This window comes from Corvus moneduloides, chromosome 1, assembly GCF_009650955.1.
Source record: "Corvus moneduloides isolate bCorMon1 chromosome 1, bCorMon1.pri, whole genome shotgun sequence".
NCBI classification, from domain to species: Eukaryota; Metazoa; Chordata; class Aves; order Passeriformes; family Corvidae; genus Corvus; species Corvus moneduloides.
In genome coordinates this window covers 18,399,832-18,420,831 of record NC_045476.1, presented here as the reverse complement: position 1 = coordinate 18,420,831, position 21,000 = coordinate 18,399,832, and the positions used below count along the sequence as shown (strand labels likewise).

Sequence of the window (21,000 nt, the reverse complement as noted above, 5' to 3'; positions counted from 1 at the left end):
GTGTTCTTGCAGCCATTCTCACAGCCACTGCTGTGTAGCTTCCCAGGGGAGCAAGTGGGAGATGTTGATTGTGGGACCAGCTCTGGGGATAGCTCATTCTCTCTCTGATCCATGCAGATTACTGCATTGCATCCCTGACTTGTTGATAAGGATTTCAGGGATGCCATGCAGCTCCTTGAGGAGGCCAGAGAACATGTCACTAAGGATGGCTTTAAGTTAGCACAGCTATTCTCTTTATTTGTTCAGTAGGAGAAATAACAAAAGAATACAAGACATAACAGTTAGAAAAATCTCAAATGAAAAAAAAGTGGACCCATGGAAAAAGACCATACTTTGAGCAATACAAGATACTGCAGTCAGGCTGTCTACAGGTTTAAAACTTGATTTGAATCCTGCTTTTTCACTGTCATCAGTCAGCTGGAGGAATGAAACAGCTAGTGACTAAAGGACCAGACTGTGAAAGGACTTCAGGTGCCTTCACAGGCAGGTAGGCACCCATCAGGACTTTAAAAGTTCCTGTGCAGTAGAGACCAATTTCACTGCGCTGCTGAACACCTTTAGGATTATGGCCATGAGTGATCCTAAAGCCATATGCAGTACTACAGGAACTGAGTTGTAAAAGATTAACATTTAACATGTGTTTTCTCTGATCCCAAAAACAGCAAGGAAAGTGTCAAATCAGGAAGGGCAGAGGAATCCCAGACGTCAAAGGAATCTGCAGGGCACAGAGGGAAATCCTGCTGCTCTGCCAAGCAGGAGCAGTGTCCTGCTCTGCCCCCATATTTCTCTCAAACTCACCACTTGCTTATTATAAACACTGTTAAATCAAATGTGTCATTCAGGAGAGAAGAATTTGATCTTACTTTCAGTAAGAATTTGTCACTTGAGAGGTTTCTGAATTCCTCCCTGGTTTCATTTGCATATTTTATCAGTCAATCAGTGACAGCTCTGCCACAAGAGTATTTCTGTTCTTAACAGGTGGTCACTGGCAAGTTACATCTTTAAGCCATCTTGTGTGTGTTCTAACATGGTAAGTGAAAAAGCAGTGATTTACTTCACAGTATTCACTTTGAATGACTTAAGCATCACAATGAAGGATATACAAAAAAACATGTTGTGTTTTATTGCCTGCAAAGTCTGAATCTTTTTCCCCTGGGAGCAAGGGATGATGAACTGAGTGGTGCTTTTGACAGCTGTGTGTGCTGAATCGCTCATCGGAGGAGCCAGGTCTATCCATCGACTCTAGAGGGAAGCAAAGACAAGCTGGCTTCCCAGTGAGCCCTCTCCCTTGGATGCCCGTGATTAGGTGGGAGGGATGCAGGCCCTGCTGCACGCTCTGTCCTTCCATTGCCCGTTCTGTCTAAAGGTCGCAGGAATTCTGCCCTCCAGGGAGTGTCCTAAATTAAATGTCTTACATCATGATGGGGGTGAAAATTCCAAAAATGTATACAGTCATGAACATGAGCTCCTGCAAAGGCTGCTATGAAATGCTTCACTCTTATTTTCCCAAATCCAGGACCGCCCCCTCCTGGCGGTCCCGGCGAGCTGCCCGGGCAGGGCCAAAGCGCACAAAGACACAGCGCCGGCGGGATTTCTGCCTACCCGGGATGTACCGAATGCTGCTGAGACTTCCCTGTCGAGCACAGAATCTCCATGGCTCCCCTTACAGACATACTGAGTTTTAGAATTAAATGCCTGAGGCGGCAGAAACACAGCGCGAGTGACAAAATGAATTGTTTAATCTGCCTGCTTGGTAGCAGATAAACGGCAAAGCAGATTTTATCTCTTCTGAGTGAAGTGGAAATGATGGGGATGAACAAACTCCTAAAAATAACAGAATAGCTAAAATCTCTGCTTTCTGTAGAGCAAATGTAGCCCTTTGGGAAAGTGCAACAAATACCATCTGTGTTTCCAAAACTCCGAAGTTAATTTGTTGCAGACGTCTCTGTATTTACTGAAAATGGACATATTTTGTGTGGCAGAAAAACATCTTGCAGTGATGAAAAATAACCCAAATACTCCCATCCAATTAACTCCAAAGGGGGGTTTACCTGAAAAAGCTCCATTTAAAAGATCACTTTGTTTAAATCAGCCATCAAACCTATCTGTTGTTAAGTTAGTTTCATACACATAAGGTAGAATTTAGAAAATATACTTTCTCATCAAAATGTTTAACTGGAATTTAAAAAGAATTCAGAGTGTAATTCTGAGATGATGTAAACGAGTATTTGCTTTAAAACAGCATATCTGATGGGAAGCCAAGGGAACCCAGTACAGTACTTCAGCTAACAGCAGCAAAGCATCTTTGTTTTAAACTATGGCTGGAATTAGGCCATGAAATAAAGATTACAGATGGAAATGTGAATCTGAATTTCCCCAATGTTTGGTGTGCACTATGGGTCCATTGCAAAGACAAGTTTGGAACTAGATTTTAAACTAACTTTTTTGAAGCACAGTGGGTCCCCAAATGTTACCCTGTGAAATTCAGAAAGGGAGGCAGCACATGGGAAGCTGAGGCACTGTGGTGCTATGATTTTGTATTTGACTGCAAAGACTTAATATGTCTGTTTTTTCTTGTACTGCTTGGACTCTGAATGGCTGAGAGCTCATCCAAGCATCAACTGCTCCTGTGGCAGCAAAAATCCCCTTGAAGAGTTGTTACTTCATTTTTTTTCCCGGACAACTGGGTTATGAGAATGCAGAAAATGTGGAGTCATTTGGACAAGCAATGATGCAAATATAAAGAAGCGAGCCGCAGAAGGCAGTGCTGTGGCAGAGGGGATGACAAAGCCAGGCACTGTCACTGCTGAGACAGGTTCAGTGCAGAAAAATGTTTCTGGAATGCATATGTGATTCCTTGTCCCTGGCTCATTGTTTGAGAGCTTGATCAATACTGCTGCAGCAAGGATTCCCAATAAGCTGAAACAAAACAAAACATGCATTCATGGGAGCATTGCCATTCAAGAGCACACATTTCCCAGTTAAAATGAAGGTCAGTCATAAATTACATCTCTGATTTGCTCAGGATTTCTCTCTCTTGCTCTGTTTTGGCAGTTTAAGACCCTTTTGATATTTGAGCAAGGCCTTTTCCTTTGCACATCTGATCTTGATTACGATTTATGGCAATGGTAATTCGTTACCTCCCCAAGGCAGCAATTCTGAGAAGGAAATCGAGTACAGTATGATTGTTTAGGAGAGAGGCACACTGCACAGTGTTTTAACCATTTCTCCATTTTATAGCTCTGTCTCTTCCCCACGGATTGCCCTTGCACACAGCAACACCATGAGCTCCTCCCATGGGAATGCCCCATATCCATCAGAGAAATCACTGTGTCTGGATGCACAAAAATTCAGGCTGCATATTTACCTATCAAAACAGTGACCTCTGAGCTTGTTGGTTTGGACACATTTTTAGATGCTGTTTCGTGGTGAACACAGACTAATAAGGTATCAATAAGCACCAAAGTTTTTTTCTTCCAGCTGTAAAGGTCTCAGGGGTTGCCCTCCCCATCTCTCTCCTATCTTACAAAATGAAGAGGAATGTTTTTGCTCAGTTTCTGGAATGCAAGTCTGTAAAAGGAGGGTATATGTCCTCATGAATCAACTTTGTGTCAGCCAAAAATACACTGAGGCTTTGCATGAGGGAATGGGATGAATGAAACTGGGGCTTGCACTGCTTTTCTGTGTATGCAAAAGACAGAGGCAAATGTTCCAGTGGAGAGTATATTGAGAGTGTTTGAGACAACGTGATGGTGGCAGAAAATGTTGGATGCTTATGTGTTTTTTCCTGTGGGTGCTATGAGGCATTTTGAGGCGTTTACAATTGCAGTAAGATTTTTCATGTTGGTTGGTAACATACTCTTCATTCTTTTATTGCTTTCACTTCTCTGGCTTGCTTCTACCAGCAGTTCCCTGGGTTCATTAAGAATTTTCACAGAGTTTGCAATGTGAGAGGCTACTGAACATGCCTCTAGCACCATCAATCTGCTCCTGGACAAAATATACTCTTGTAGACTTGGGGGGTGATTACAAAATTATTTTATTGCCCTTCAGGCACTACAAATACCATCTGGTTAGTGAGGACAAGTGATGGGTACATTTCTTTCATAAAGGTGACCACAAATATTGCACTGGGAAGTGCAGGCAGCTGGCAAGTTTTGCAAGTTTGATCCTGCTGCCTGGCAGAAACACAACAGGCAGAATTGTAAATGATATCTTATTTTTTTGTTTGCTTGTATAATACATTTTTTAAAAGCTTAAATGTATTTTTAAATAGGCCTATGTACATTTTAAATGGGACTTCCAAAGTTCAGCAGGACTTCCCTATGATACACTATGTTTTGCCATGAAGATACCAAGTATATTCAAAGGATATTCATAATATTTTCCCTAGAAGAAGGAAATTTCCTAACTCATCATACATAGGCCTTTCTTAAAAGTAATGCAAAACTTCCACAGAGCAGGAGAGGAACAAAGCCCTACCAGCTCTTGCTGTTCCAGTGACACAGCAAACCTGCTTGAGGAGTACTTTATAAACCAAAATTTCCACTTAGTTAAAGGAAGGATCCCTCTCCTCTATTTTAATTAGACTTCTAACTTGGAACATACAACTTGTGAAGAATATAATGTGAAGGAAAAAGTGTTTATTGCATGTATTTGTCCATTTTCACTGATATTAAAGGTCAAAGAGATAGGGGCCCTCCAGTCCGAGCTGGCGGGGAGGCCCAGCACTGCCGTGCCAGCAGCTGGGTGAGTGCCCAGCCTCCTGTGGGGAACACTGTATTAGGAAAGCTCTCCTTCACTGTGCCACTATCTCATAAATCAGCCTAATTACTCTAATGAGGAGAGCTGCATCCCTCTGCTTCGAGCCCTGCTGGTTTACAGAGATGGGGAAGTAAATAAAAAGGAACAATGTTGGCTGCTGCTACAGGAGGGACACAGGGAGGGAGAACAATAGTCTTGAGTCCCCTCCCTGCCACCAGGCCGTTAGGAGGGAAGAAGTGAGATGGCTTCGTGCACGCCCCTGGAGTTACTCCAGATCAGAACTGAAATCAGACGCTGAGCTCAGCAGCATCTGCTGAAGGAAAAAGCACATAAAACAGAGGGCAGAGGCATGTTATTTTCCAGGCTGTGAGAGAATGTTGCTAAGGAAAGAAAAAGGGAGGGATACAAGGCTTTGCAATATCTGTCCGAGCAACCAATGCACTATAAATACTGACCTGAGTTCTAATATCAGCATCAAGTCTTTACACCTTTGGATTTTTTTAGAGTAAAGGTGGATTTTATTTTTTATTTCTAAAAAAGTTGTATTTTGGTTCCTTTTCTTGCTTTGTATAAGCTTTTTTTTTGCAATCGCAGAAATTAGAAACTTGTTTTTGTGTAATGAAATCTTAGATTATTTACTACATGAATCTGGGAGCCGAGGCTTTATGCAAACCACAAAGAGATTATAAAAATAGGAGAGTCAAAATTATGTGCAGCCCTACTCGTTGTCTGTATTTTTGTCATGTTTCCTCTATTGTCCCCTCTTTATGATGACTGAAACAAATCATTCAGGTCTAGATTGCATATTATGACACCACAAAGCCTCCTTGCTATTGTTTGGGCCAAATTAAAAGCATTTGTCAAAAATAATTGTGGAATGGCATAAAAATTCATGTTAATTTTGGAGAGGATTTAATTATTTCTATTGTGATAAATTTTTCTTCACGTTAGATACTAAATTTGTATGTTAACAAAAAAAAATCCAAAAATTAGACAATTCTGGCAGTTCTTCTGATGTTCTCCTCTCGGAAAAATTCCTCTGGATGTTGTCAGCTGCTTATTCTCTCTTGTTCAGAGTTAGTTTTATTGAAATGTCTTCATCCTGCCCTTTATACAGCATACGTCTATCTTTAGCTTCAGTCTGATAAATTGTTCCATTTCTAAATCCCATCTTCAGTCTTCAGATACATGTTGAAAATACGTGATCATATTTTTGGCCTTTCAGACTCCAAAGCAAGCTCTGCAAGTACTACAAACCCCTTTTTGTTGTAGTACTCTGCAAGGACTACAAACCCATTTACCTTTCGTGTATTTGCTTGTATTATCCAGGGGACAAATACACTGTGATGTTAGGAGATCCCCTGGAGCCTCTTTCAGCCCTGAAATTGCTGGTTCCTCTAACATTCCTGATTCTGGGAAGCATCATGTGAGGTCGGTACTTCTGGCAGAAGACAGACCATGTCTTCTTCATTGCTGCTGCATGCACTCTCCCAGAGTCAGCAGCCCTCCTCCCCCTGCCATCCCATACGGCTTCCAGCTTCTGCCGGCCTGGAAGCTCCAGAATTGTCTCCAAACCAGACCTTGTTCCCTGTCACCTGCAGATCACGTTGAGGCTGGACTAAAAGTGGCTTCCCTGACAGTTCTGAGTAACCCATAATGACTGTGGAAAGCTGGGTGTAGTTGCTAAAGGTACTAAGAGAGGAATTTAAATATACAGAAAGCCAGTTATGTCCTACAGACATGGATTATGAGTGCCTTTCTTAAAGCCATCATTGCATCTGATATGATTGAAGTATAACATGGTGTGAAATTTTCAAAAGGACTTTGACCATGACCAGCTTCAGGCACTGAAAATGACACACATCAGGCCAAGCACAAAGTGTGAGACTGTTGTTAAATCATGAAAAATATTTAGAATTATTTGTATTTGCATTTCTGAGCCTTTCTACTTGCTTTTGTGCTTTCAGCCTTTTCTTTACAAGAAGCAGAAATGTAACTTCAGAGGGTAGAGGGAAGAAGGACAAAGAAAATGCCTTGATTTCAGGAGCCAGGCCTTTGAGAAATGCATGAAGAATCCTGAATCTTAAAAACCAGAGCAACAGCAAGCAGAGCACAAAACCCCCTAACTTTCAGTGAGTCTTGTGGCATAAAATCCTTAGGTACCTATTAAATTCTAATTAATATCGCAAAACTCATTCCAGAATTTTTAAATTATTTTTTGTCACCTTCTTTGCTCTTATACAGGCTGCAGCACTAGAATCAGAAGTTTACATTTTGAAATCCAGTAACACTGCACAAGTACTTTAGTTAGTTTAAGGGAATTTGTGCTCATGCTAATGAGATAATTTTAGCTACAAGTCACATTATAGCTTCTCAATGTAACAATCCCAATGTAGCAGAGGTAGCATCAAGTAGCACAAGCAGCTATTATTTATTTGAAAGATGTGGCACTTAGGGACATGGTCTACTGGTGAGCTTGACAGCTCTGGGTTAATGGCTGGACTTGACCATCTGGGAGGTTCTTTCCAATTTAAATGGTTCTATGGCTTTTGATGCCTCTTTAAAACATTTGGCTGCGCACAACCAGATGCAGAAGTTATTTGAAACAAAGGCAAGTTTCATGTAAGGCAATACGCAAGTTTTCATTTAAATCCACGAAGTCAAGTTACATTTCCCAATGTTTGGTTGCTTCTGAGTTTGCCAACACCTGAAACTATAAAATGCTTAACAGCTAATCTAAGTTCAAAGGTTATCTTAATGTCTGAGAACCAAGCCTCACTCCAGCAACATCAGTGTGATGACATGTAATAATACATGGCATAGTAAGCCATGGAAAAGAACCTTTACCTAAGAGTTATAGATAAATTTCATACCTAAGTAACAACATACTTATATAAGTAATATGTAATATCTATATAGTACACATACAACAGAAGTAACAATGTATACTGCTTTATTAAGCTTATCTAAAATAAAAAAGGAATTTTACACTGAACAGATCTGAGACCAAAAATCCATGTTTTGGACAAGCAGTACTTGCAGCCAAGAAACTCCACATAGGAATAAAGTTACTGAAGTATAAAAGGTCTGCAATGACAAGCAAACACAACATTTTGTTGCTTCTCTTTTCCTTACAATGGCTGCTTGCTTTTAGAATTTGCATTATGAAAATTTTTTGAAGAAAAAAAATAAAAGATCCCATGGGGCAGCTTTAGCTGCCTCCCATGTGGAACTAGCGTTTCTTGAAGCAAATTATCCCACGTATTCAAAAGAAAATTCTTTTCTTACTCAGCCCAGTAATGATGTAGGAGGGAGCAAGTTAAAAGAAAGAAAAGCCCTCTCAATTCTACTCTCGGAGGCAACCCCGTTTGATTCAGACCATGGCCAGCAGTTTTATCCTTTTGTGCTTTTCCTTGTCTTTGATGGAGACCAATACCAGATACTGCCCTTCCCCAGGTTCTTTCACTGCATTATCAGAAGTTTGCCCTTTCTTTGTCAGAGATGAAATGATGCACTTTAATAAAACAGCATCTGATCTGAAGGAGCCATTTTGTCACCAAGACTTTGCTATCAGTAAATAAAATTAGAAACCTTTATGCAAACCAGCAGGATTTTAGCCAGTGTGCAAATAACTGAGCTACTGTCCTCTTTCAACAACTGTTTGTGTTCAGTCACCCCAGAAAGTAGGAAAACCAATTGTTCCCTAAAACATGGTAAAGGTCTGTGCAGACATTGTTGGTACTCAGAGATTTCACAGCATGCAGACTTTTAATTGCCTCTCCTTCCTCTCTGCACACAAAGGTATTTGCAGTGTTTATCTCTAGCACACCTTAGTGGGAAATAGATTAGTTTGTAAAATAGAGCAGGATTGCAAAGAAAATTGCTGAATACATACAATGCCCTGACATAACTTTTTACAAGTAGCCTTACTGTGCCATACTCCACTCTGTCTTAGCACATATTTATTATTTTGCAACACAGGTCACACTCAGAGCTTTGAAGAAGACACAAGTGACCTATAACAGCTTCCTCGATGAGATCATTATCTGCAAGATCCAGCACTCTTATTTCTTTTCCTCTTTCTAGTTTCAAGTTATAATCTTTTCTCAAACACAGAGTGAACATTTCTGGAACAAACTCACATCACTCTGAATTAATTAAATTACAGCATTAATTATTAATTAAATTACAGCACCTCATATAGACCTTTATCTGGTCTATTAAGAAGATTATAAGCAAAGTCAGCATTTATCCTCAATGAGAAAATAAACTTCTGTTCTTTAATCTCCATAGTATATCAGGAAAATCACATTTCCATCCATCCATCCATCCATCCATCCATCCATCCATCCATCCCTCCATCCCTTTGACCTACAAGTCTTTTTAGGACGGGTTTTTCCCATCCCACCCTTTTTTTGGGATGAAACTCAGATCAGGCATCTGTTTTCTCTAGAATATAATATTAGCACCCTATCCAGCCATAACTTTAGGGGCACTATCGAACTGAATGAAATCTGTTTAGTTTTGTAAACGATTTTCCCAAGTGTGCCAGAACATGTCTGGACAGTATCAAGATACTGAAAGTATCACTGACACACCACATATCAGAAGAGCAGCATGTTTCTGGTCAACAGCTTGGGATAACTAAAAACATGGTAAGCAAGGAGCTAGGAAATAGAGGCAACAGAAGCTGTTGCAGGAGAAGATGAGGATGGTGCTACAAATGATGGCTTATGTGGAAGCAAGACTGTGGGGGCTACTGATAAAACAGGATACACGACCTCATGTGAGTTGTTAATGTCCAACCTGTTTAAATTGTCTTTTCTAATGGCAGATAATACTGAAGTATTAAACAGCTTTCTACCAAGAACTCTCTGTATTTATTAAAATGCTGAGTATATTTTTATATATATATATATATTTATATATATATTTTAACGTATGTGTCAGTATGTGTATATATATATACATGATATACGAATATACGAATATTGCTGTCAGGTGCCACCTGTTAAAGTTAGGTTAAAGTAGTTCTTACTCTGAATTCATAGAGCCAGCTTCTTTTCACTATAGAAGAGCCCCATCCATCCAGATACCTAGAGTTCCTCACTTTCCATACTACTTCAATCCATTAACCCAAAACAACCTGTGGTAGAATACGGTTGCCTCACAGCCTGCTGGTATTATATGTGTTCTGTATGTAACAGATGGACTAAAATTCAGACCTCCCACTACCTTTAAACATCAAGAAGCCTCCATGTCTAAAAAATCTGGTGGTCTTACATGGACTAGTATAAGGTAATAAGCAGCCTGATAAAACAATAGGGTCTATAAAGGCAAGTTATCTGAAAAAGGCTAGGCTTTGAAAGGTAATTAATTAGCAACTATCATTAAAAGCTCTTTCTGTACCTCTGCCCCACTTCTTACAGTCAGGTCCCAAAGCAGGGGCTTGGAGAGAGCAGGTCTGGAAAGTTAAGAGTGGCTGCTCAGGAGTTGGGATACTTTGTCATGCTGGCTCTATTCATGGAGAAAGGATGAACACATTTAAACATCATCATCATGCTTTGTGCAATGTGGAGTAAGTAACAGCAAAAAGGTATGCCTCTAATCAGTTATATCTATCCCTTCCCCCAACACACAGGTTGAGAATGCATAATCCTGTCTGTTTATGTCAAAACACCAAACGGGACATGAATCCTTGGGAACCAGTCCAAGTCAGAGCATTCAAGTGAGGCTGAAAAAGCAAAGCCTCCATTCCCGGATCTGTCCCTGATTTGGGGCAGATTACTACTGAGTGTCACTGTCAATCAAGGGGGATAAAGGTATTAACATTCTCTGTAAGGTACTATGTGATTGGTTCATTGGAAGCACTTGTTTATATATCCTATATAAATATACATATTTATATATGTGTCATTTTTAAACACTTTTAAAAACAAGCACAGCATAAAACCATGTTTCAGTTAAAAACATGGTTTTTAACCATGTTTAAATCTTGTTTCAGTTAAATTGCTGCTGTACAGGTAGTTTTCTTCTGACATTCCCAAAGAAAACATTCTCACATGCACACCATGAATGTGTATGGCAGAGTGCCACGGGAGGACTCAATGGAATACTTCATTAAAAAACAAACAAAAAACCGAAAGTACATTCCAAACTGAGCAAACAACGCTTCACACGAATCATTTAAACTAAGAAGAGCCACAAGGTTCACAACTTAACTGTAGGATTAAGTCTGCATTTGACCAGGAACCTGGAGTACTACACATTGAATAACAACAACTTACAGGCTTGTGGGCTTCAGTGGAACTTGGGCATCTGTATTTTAGGTCACATGTATTTGAACTTGAACAACCTGAATCTAAAGCAAGAACACCTTAGGTTTCAGAGGAAAACCACTAAACAGAACAGGATTTTAAATAAATATCCTTCTCATAGAGTCATGTCACTAAGTCACGTGTCACTAAGACACAGAATTCCGAGTTTCAAGAACAGGAAGAGGTCACACTTTTCTAACAAGTCCAGTGACTCCAGAGCGTATCAGATTTCATAAAGGTATCCACAGGGTCAACTGCTTCTTGGCAGGGCAAAGCAACCCGCACTGAGCCCAGTACTGCGGCAGTTACACTGCCCCCAGCTGCACCTGAGCTCCTGCACTTAAAGATAACCTGGCTGCAATTGGGTATTACATTCCTTGTGACTGACAGCATGGACTGGTTTTCTTTTTATCAGCTTGCTTCAGTGAACCTTATAACAGAGAATTATGACCATTCTAACCACTTTGTTCTAATTGTCTCACATCACTTTACCATGGACAAGGCTAACACGGATGCCCCTCTCTTTCCACAGACGGTGATCTCTACTAAAAAGGCAGCTCCTCTTTTGCCCCATGTTCCCCTGGAAGGAGTATCCATTCCACCCATGCTAGCAACAATACTTGAGGAAGAACCAGTATTTAACAAAAAGCACCTTGGGCGCATGAGTTACAGCAATTAATCTCACTTACTATGAGGCAGTGAGCAGCACAAATGCATAGTAGGATTTCTGTTATTGAACAGCTGCATAACCATGTAAGAATTACTGCCAGTTTTTTGTTTTAAACACTTGACGGTGTATGATTCAGCCCTAAATACTAACTATATTACAAAAACATTCAAAAACCAAAATTCTCTCATGCTGATATTCAACTTAAAGTGCTCTTACTGTATAAGGAAAAAGAGGCTTTAAAAAAGTGTAAGCTTGCGGAATATGAAGAGGATTTTGTGACAGGAATTGACAGACATTCCCAATCAGAATGAGTATCCAAGTTGTATGAACTTGTTAATAATCATGTAACAACAAAAAGAAAATACTACAAATACTTTGATCTAATTCCGAATACAGACAGGGAGATTTGACAGCCTTTAGGAAAGAAATATGAAAGAATATACTTTTTACTATGTTCAACTAAATCAACTATATGGTTTTTAAAAAAATGTAAATTACAATTTGTCACAGACTATGACATAAATAATTTTCTATAAGTGTTCCCATATAGCCCGTTATTAATGGAAAACCTCAAGCCAATTATGGGAGCTCTGACTGAAGCAAGAGAACCTATGCATATGAAGCTCAAAAAATAACACCTATGAAGATTTAACTTTAAAATGCTCTGTGATCAGTCTGTTAGGTATCGTAATTTCAAACATTTTTCAAAGTAAGTGTTACAAATTGTTCAGCCTCTTACTTTGTTTTATAGTTTCTAACACTCCTGTCGTCTTGATTTAGGCTGGCCAGGAAGCTGTGTGTCTACTTCACACAAGATAGTAAATAAGAACACTCAACACTGTTCTAAATCCTTCAGGACCAAGTACACGCTCTCTGTACAGGAGTGCTGGTAAGGCTGAGAGGAGAAGCCACCCCATGAAACTTCACAGGCCCTAAGTGAGATGTGAGAGAAACAAGCTCCCACCACAGTCAGTAGAATCACAGTCAATCCCACCTCCAGAGCAAGACTGACAGGACTTTTTTCAAATGCCTCTTCTTGAATGTGATCTCTGTCTACAGTTGCTTGTTTTCTTCTAATATGCATGAATCCTGTTCTAAAAGTAACATTTTGCCATTTGTGACATTCAAATTAAGCATACTTACAAATATTATCAGCTTTGCATCGTGTCACAAACAATGGGTGTGCTATAATCAAAATGCAAAGATTTTACACTGTTATTTTCCATCCCGCTGCTAAGTAAGACACCCAAGTTTGTATTAAAATTTACAAATTTTCTGTAGTAGTTACTGAAGCATATCCATAGTCTTGCACAAACAGACAAAAAACCCTGCAAATTGTTCCACCCCACAAGATCTTGTGAAGCTACTTTTGAAACGACTATAAAATCAAAGTGTTCTACTAGCCCAAATTCTACTAAAATCTTATTTTTGTAAACACAGACTACAACACTGAACTGCTTTTCACACAAATCCCACAAGCTAGAGCTATGAATGACCACATAGCTCCTTGTTGTGCAAGCTTGAACCTCTCCATGTTTTATGAACACCTAACATGCAATTAGCTGGGTTTTACAGCTAGATGTGAACCAAACTTCATCTGAAACCAACTAAGACAGACAACCATCAAGGATTACTCTGGGGCATTTAATAAAATCCCTGACAGATTTATAAGTAGTTAAGGGGCAAAGAACAAAAAACCCATCCCAAGTTTAAAAAAGGCATAGAACAGACACCCAAGAAGTGGCCATGGTGCCTGACTCCTCCCCAGTAAAACAACAGACACTGACAGAGCAATTGGTGCACAAATTAAACCAAACACTAGTCCATCCTTCACCCAAAGGAGAAAAAAGAAAATAGATACATCTATATTTAAAAACACACACATACATTGTGTAAAAGCACACTGTGATTTTAGGAAAACTTGCCTATTCATCTGTTAAAAAAACCACCAACACACACACACAAACAAATCAACATTAAAGCATTTATTAATACTTCTTTGCTCATTCCTGAAAAGGAGGAAATTAAAAAAATAAATTAAAAAAATAACTGTTTTGTCTACTTCTTGCATAAAACTCCAAGAATCTAGGATCTACTCAAGGCAACTGCCACAAGCTACACCTTATCACTCAAATCTCTTCTAACAAGCAAAATCATCTAAGGAGTAATAGATATTCTGCACAAGACTCATCTGTATGATGAATTAACTGTAGACATCTGATCCTCTGGCTAACAATCTTCTGAATGTTCTTGGTGCAGAATTACCAGTACCTTGTTCCAGTTTAGCTTAATCCACTTTATCGATTTGGAGTGGGACACACTTGTACCCCAAGAGCTAGATGGAGTTGTACTCAATTCTTAAACAGGAATCCAAGATCCAGTCACCTGGGTTCAGACTACAGCTTGCTTCATTGTTTGAATGGACAATTCTTTAGGTATTTGAAGATGCCTAGTCTTCCTGGTCTGAAGAATTCCTAGTCCAAGGAAACCAATCTCTTGCATTCACCAAGAGCCAAAAACCTGCCAACCCTCTGCCTAAACTGTCCAAGGTCAATCTGACATACAGAGTACATCAGGTACACACAGAACTTGTGGTTCTTTATAAAACCCAAGCAGTTCACTGAGGACTGTTCATAGGAGAGCATCCAGGACAGGAAACAACACCACTGCATCTTGTGTGAGCCTGGCAGCACACTTACCCAGCAAACAGGAGGCTTAGAACCCACAGCCTCCTGCTGGAACAGAAATAAAAGACGCAAAGAGAAAACAAAACATAGGTTGCCTCATTTGCTGACTGTCAGTGGACTTAAAGGAAGGGGCAGAAAGTCCTGGCTTCAGATGAAGTTCAGATGATTTCTAAAATTTGATTTATTGGGTAGCAAGAACTCAGTAGCTCAGTACAAGTACACTTAAAGCAGACAGAAATTAGGAGAAACTCCACCTCTCTATCATACCCCCTCATGCTCCAGCCTTCCCAAACCAGGACTTCACATCCACACCTTCTCTATTCCCTACCCTTGAAATTAAAGCCAACCCCCAATCCACTCACCTCCATTTCTGTAAGGTGATTAACAGAAACTGCATGTGGGGACGAGGTACCTAAGCTGCAGGGTAAGCACCACTGAAAAGAGACAGTAATGGGATGTGAATGGCTGCTGGCATAAGTGACTTCACTCAGTGGTTCCTATAATCACTTCCACACAGAAAATTACTTCAACATACCACCCACAAGCAGTTTCTTTAGTAACTGCCAAACTCTCTACAGTTTACTTGCAAGGAGTCAACAGTCAAATGTTTTGAAAAAACTGTTGCTCACTAGTGTTTTAAGTGCTGGGTACATATTCAAGAAGTGTTGCTATAAAAGCAGAGAATCACCAGATACCTTGCAGTTACGTTCTGTTACTTGGAAACCAGGTAGAGGTGCCTTTACATAAATTCAGGACTTTAGACCAATGCTCTAGATGCATTTCACTAAATCTTTGAATCAGGCACAGGTGGAAGGTTCAAAAACTGTTGCCTCCCCACATACGAAATAAGATACAAAACACCGAACACAGCAGTTTAGATTAGGAACCCAACTTTTGTCATTAAGGCTCCTAGACTGTAAGCACTGCAGTAAAGCATCAGGTCGAACTCATTGAGTCATGCAAATTTAATATAAAAATTAAGTTAGGAGTAAGTATGACTTGCCTTATTTAAGGTAAACTTTCTGTTTCAGGCCATCCCTGCAGAGCTACTATCTGCAAATTATCATTTCCTCTTCCAGCAATACTGTGGACCAACTTAGTTTGCCTATCTTCTGAACAAAGTGAAGTTGTTTAACAAAAGCTATTTATGTCAAGATTTATAGTGTCTGGAAAAGCAGTGAAAAAGGTTTATCACTTCAATAAAAGGGTTCATTTGGGTCAATGTAGAATATAATGGTAAGCATTACTGAGTAGCAACTCTACGGGTGCACAATGACTGCCACACTTCAGAGTTATTCTAAAAATAGGCAAGCCCTAGAGATATATTATTTCTCTCCACCTTTAAGTGTGACTTTAAATGGAAATTTTAGATTGGGATCACTGAGTGGAATTCTAGCAACATTTCAACTTTTTTTGGAAAACTGGGAGGCTCCAGTGTGTGTGTAAATACTAGCCAAAAGTTACATTTTTCCCTTAGTTTTGTAAAAACAGAAATTAAAGCATCTCCAGTTATTTAGTTTTGACACTGTAATAGCTACATAATAACGTCTGGAAGTAGATTTCTTCAAAGTCTCATAAGGCTTCTCTTAAAACTTCTTTAGTTTTATCAGCTTCAGTAGAACAAGAGGCATTATTTATGATTATTCTAAGGCAAACAAACCTGTAATTATTGTGTGAGACCAATACTAGAAATTAACTGTACTGTTCTCTATAAATGAGCTTTCTATGATACAAATTTTTTTCAGACAGTTTCGAGTTCCATTGCAGCTAGTAAGAAGCAGTTTACATTTGCAACTCCAAGTTCTTGCTCTTTAGTTAACGCTTTTCCTGAGTCTTCCTATTTTGCTGTATATCAGTTACTACTACCAGTCTAAGGGAAGACAGAATGTCATAAAATGTCCAGTCAAATAAACCACTCTTTTGCTACTAAAAACAGCAAAATTTTTGTGTTTCACTTTAACATAAACAAGGTGGTCCTGAGTGCTGCAGTACTACTACAGCAGCACCCCTGAGATGATGTAATTTTATCACCTCAGCATTACCCACTAGAAATTCCCCAGAGGGAAGCCCCTGCAAGTGCCATACAAGTAAACTGTGTTTATCTCAGTCACACTGATCCCTGATGTAGCATGGCAACCAGAAGAACATAAAATTTGCTTCCTATTACTGATGAAGAGCTATTACCAAAACTATTCACATCTCCATACCCTCTATGCATGCACCTGAGAGACACACCATTATCAAGTAAGGAGATTACAACTAGACTTCTTTTGATTTAATTAATTGGTATTGAATGAAGATTTGACAAGAAGACACAGCTTAAAAAGTTACTGCTGTAACACGTGAAAGAGTGTGACAAAATGCACGTGTATGTACACACGCACAAACAGAGAGGTTCAGTAAAAATAAAAAAAAGCATTAAATTGAAATCTATGCCATGCTGTTATGTCATCCCTGATCTCTAAGTTCTATTTTAATGTCCTCTGTAAGAATGTCTGATAGCTGCAAACCACTTCTCATTTTCTCTTTCACCTTTCATTTGTATTTATTTCACATCATTCCAGGATGTTCACTATTCTCTACAATCTTATTACAATTATTTAAAAGATCAGTATTGAGCTAAAAGGCACTAAAAAGGCTTCCAAAAATTGTATTACTGGCTTTTAGCCAGGACTATCTTCTTTGGTCTTGTATTTACCTCAGTATTTTTAACAGGATCCCAGTGTTTTTTTCAGGACTTCTAGTCACTACTGACACATTTTTCATAGCCCCAAATGAATTACTGGTCCAAGCATTCATGGTGTAGCTGTCTGTGCACTTGCACCAAACCTTTCACTGCAGCACATCTCCTTTCTGAACAAGGCTTTGGAGAATAGCTTCAAAAGATGCAGAAACCACATACAGTGTTAAATTTTAAGCCTCCATGCCCTGCGTTAGTCCTGATTTCTCACCTTATCCCTCTATTATTCAAAGAGACAATTATTGTAAACAGGGGTTGTCTTTGTGCATGCATCAGACAGAACTCCAAGCTCCGACAGGAAGCTAAATAGCTCATTTCTACTTGGTCCCAACAGTAAAGCCTAAGCATTTAGAAAGTGAAAAGAAGTAGCATCTGACTTGTATCCACTCGTTTTCAAAGAATAATTTACCAGTAGACATCTGAAGTCAACCAATAAAACGTCTTTTTTTATGTCTTGAAATATCCTAATGTCAAAACTGACAGTGTCACATTTGACTCAACAACCTATTTTGCTAAGTTTTATAGTGTTCAATTAAGTACATTTTTTAAGCAAAACAGCAACTTTATTTAATCTATTTTCTAGTGCATTTGAAAATAATGTAACATACAGAAAGACTGGAAGAAAATCCCTGTCTGCTTATACTGTGGCTGTAAGGTTCCGTGGCTGACCACGTTTCTCACCTAGTGGAATTTTAGAACTGGAGAGTCCAAACATTTGACTGTTTCACGTTACATTGGTTTTCAGATCTGGTGAATGCTTTAAGCTTCCCACTTCCTTCTTCAGGACATTAAGTAAAGTTCTAGAGCTATCCAAAATCTTCATGTAAGCAGCTTCAGTTTCAGCGAGTATTTTATCAAGCTCATTCCGTGAAGCCACCTTTTGGGCCAGGTTTTCACATACACATTCCAACTGTTCACTGAGAACTTGAATTTCATGCTGGAGTTTATTCTTTTCCTCTTCTGCTTGCCGGATTTGTTTGTTCAGTTCTTCTTTTTGCATACATAAATCTTCAATGCATTTCACTAGCTCATTATTGTAACCCTGAAGAACAGCTCCCTGCTGAGTCATCCTGCACTCACTCCCTGAAGTCCCCTTTCAGCAACGGCCTTCTGCACTCCAATTAAAGGAAAACAAACAAACAAACAAAGAAACAGAAAAAAAAATTGTAAGAGTGTTAACATGAATAATGCTTCACTAGCACAGATGGAGCCACGGGGCAAGGTTCTCTATTTAAGGTTAACATGCCCACTCTGAGATGTGCCGCATCTCTTCCCTTTTCAGGAGGGGGACAAGGCAAAATCTGGCATCTGCTCTTAAACCTTTACTGAAAACTGCTGGCTCCTATGACACGGTCATGGCAATGGTATCAAAGTATTCATGATATGTTTTACAGTACTTTTATACAATCCTGAATACAGGATGCTTTGTACGTCAAACTTCAAGGGCCTGCTTGCTCAGAAAAGAGCAAGAATTACAGAATCACAGAATTCTTCGGGTTGGAAGGGACTTCTAGAGATCACCCAGTCCAACCCCCTGGCAAAGCAGGGTCACCTAGAGCAGGTGATACAGGAACGCATCTAAGTGGGTTCCGAATGTCTCCACAGAAGCACACTTCACGCCCTTCCCGGGCAGCCTATTCCAGTGCTTTTCCACCCTCAACACGAGGAAGTTCTTCCTCATGCTGAGGTGAAACTTCTTGTGTTTTAGTTTATAGCCATCACTCCTCGTCCTGTCACCGGGCACCACCCTGAGGGGCTCAGCAGGCACTGACAACAGCGGAGAACCTTCCCGACATACCGAGCACCCGGAGCTCCCCAAATACTGGGGTGACCGGGAACGCCTGTGCCGGAGCCACGACGAGCCCCTCGCCCGCCGCTCACACCCCCCCCGGGGACACACCGGGGCCAAGGCCCGACCCGCGCGGCCGCCGCCCCAGGGACATTTTAACACCCTCCTCGCCGCCGAGCGCGGCCCTGCGGAACACGCGCCGCGCACAAAATGGCTCCTGCCTGTACATCGAGTGCCCGGGCGGAAGGGGAGGAGGGGGTAGGTAAGAGGAGACCTTCCCATTCGTATCTCCCACCGCCCCCGCAATTCCCTCTGTTGCCCCCACCTGCCTGGCAGGATCGCAGTTCGGGATCGCACCGAGGGAGCAGCTCTGCCACCGAGGCCACGCTGCCCTCGGCCAACCGGCCCCGTGCGCCCGTCAACGGCCGCGCCGGCCCGTGAAGGGTCACGGAAACACCCGAGATCTTCCGAACGCGGCGCCGCCCTGACGGCCGTGCGGAAACGTCTCTCCGGAAAACCGCGATGTTTTCCGAAGACAGGTAGCGGTCGGGAGAGTGGGCCGAGGCGGGAGGAGCAGGGAGGGCTGAGCGTTACGGAAGGAGCCGATGTTTGCCGAAGGGAGGGACTGAAGGGCGTCGTGCTCGGCGGAGGTAGCCGATGTTTGCCGAAGGGAGGGACTGAGGGGCGTCGGGCTCGGCGGAGGCAGCCGATATTTACCGAAGGCAGAGTCGCCCGAGAGCAAAGGGGACAGAGGGGACGGAGCGCGTCGGAAAGAGCCGGAAAGAGCCGACGTTGACCGAGCGCGGCGTCGCCTGAGTTCCCCGGATGTAGTTGGAGCAGCGGCGGCGGCGGGCGCGGCGGGGGGAGGCGGTGGCCGAGTCGGTGCTCCCGGTGTGTCTCAGCGCGCGCGGGGCCGAGCTGCCGGCGTCTCCCCTCTCGAGGCGATGGGCCCGTGAGCGCCGCTCCAGCCGAGCTGCCCGAGCCGCCCCCTTCCCCCGCCCCTGCCCCCGGAGCGCTGCCGCCCCCGCCTCCCCCCTCGGCGCCTGTGGCCCGGCCGCGGCCGTGCCCTCCTGGTCCCCTCACCCTCACACACACAGGCCGGGCATTGATGGTAATGTATGCGAGGAAACAGCAGAGACTCAGTGATGGGTAAATTCACCCCCCTGGCCCCGCGGGGCCGCCCCCCCCCCCCCCTCCGCCATGTTCGGCCCGGCCGCGGGGCCGGTAACGGGCGCTCGCTAACGCCTCTCTCTCTTTCTTTCGCTCTCTCCTCAGCTGTCACGACCGCAGGGGGGACTCGCAGCCCTACCAGGTACCGCCGGGCCGGGAGGAGGAGCAGGGGAGGCGGGGGGGAGCTACTCCAGCGGAGGCTCCGGCGGCCGCCGCAGGCCGCGGTGCCGCGGCCGCCCCGGTCCGGCCCCTGGCGGCGCTCTGGACCCGGAGCCGCGGGGCGGGGAGGCGGCGGCGGCACTGGCGCAGGGAACGGGGCCCCGATGCTCGGCCGAGGCCTACGGAGCCGGGGCGAGCAGGAGCGGCCTAGTACGACCCGTGCGGGGCTCAGGCCTGGGAGTCGGGGAGGGTGCGAGGGGCGGGCGAGGGAGCCGGGGTCAGCCACGGTGGAGTGGAGACCCAGGGGCGGTGAATGTTTTTTTTCTAAAAACAAAAGGAGTCTTGTTCTTCCACGCCCCCACCCCCTCCCCAAAGTCCTTTATTCTCCCCAAAACTGCTGCTGTGGGCTGTAACCTGAGCGGGGCACGGGTTTTAGACCCTGACCAAACTTGGAGTTGTGATTGAAGCTTAATTTCTGCAGTTGCCAGCTGCTAGGCATGTTCAGAAACAATCAAATCCTTGAGCTACTGACAACAGCCTCAGTTTCTGTAAGGTGGATAGTGTGCTTTCTTTGCTGTGTCTACTGAAAAAACCCCATGGTCGAGGTTTGAGTCTGTGGAAAGCTGTATGTTGTGAATACTGCTCCTCCATAGGCTCTGAATTGAACTGTTCTACTGCATTTCTGTGTATATTGAATCACTGAA

At 42.3% G+C, this 21,000-nt stretch overlaps 2 protein-coding genes across 9 annotated transcripts in view; one reads left to right on the top strand and one right to left on the bottom strand.

Annotated features, from left to right (window-relative positions):
* Window positions 1-216: 216 nt before the first annotated feature.
* Window positions 217-20,298, bottom strand: LOC116446938 (Sjoegren syndrome nuclear autoantigen 1 homolog). Of its 5 annotated transcripts, XM_032115538.1 has the most exons (3): window positions 19,293-19,535; window positions 17,860-18,288; window positions 217-2,919 (listed from the first exon to the last, which is right to left on the bottom strand). In XM_032115538.1, exon 2 carries the CDS (start codon window positions 18,245-18,247, stop codon window positions 17,903-17,905), a length of 345 nt encoding a protein of 114 aa, XP_031971429.1. In that variant the 5' UTR covers window positions 18,248-18,288; window positions 19,293-19,535; the 3' UTR covers window positions 217-2,919; window positions 17,860-17,902. The 5 variants fall into 5 exon arrangements, with proteins under 5 accessions (XP_031971429.1, XP_031971701.1, XP_031971347.1 ...); XM_032115810.1 differs by lacking the exons at window positions 217-2,919; window positions 19,293-19,535 and adding an exon at window positions 20,277-20,298 and having other exon boundaries at window positions 13,722-18,288; XM_032115456.1 differs by lacking the exon at window positions 217-2,919 and having other exon boundaries at window positions 13,722-18,288.
* WAC (WW domain containing adaptor with coiled-coil) overlaps window positions 19,900-21,000 on the top strand; it is a 58,554-nt gene continuing 57,453 nt past the window's right edge. For 3 of the 4 annotated variants that reach the window (XM_032113051.1, XM_032112872.1, XM_032112788.1), the window contains exons 1-2: window positions 19,900-20,116; window positions 20,243-20,279. In XM_032113051.1, the coding sequence (XP_031968942.1) occupies window positions 20,076-20,116; window positions 20,243-20,279 (78 nt within the window). In that variant the 5' untranslated portion in view covers window positions 19,900-20,075. The remainder of the gene's footprint in view (window positions 20,117-20,242; window positions 20,280-21,000) is intronic. The other variant, XM_032112960.1, reaches the window with a different exon arrangement.

What these genes read in the sequence shown, in the direction of transcription:
- LOC116446938 (XM_032115810.1), bottom strand. Translation starts at nt 18,247, where the DNA reads ATGACTCAGCAGGGAGCTGTTCTTCAGGGTTACAATAATGAGCTAGTG.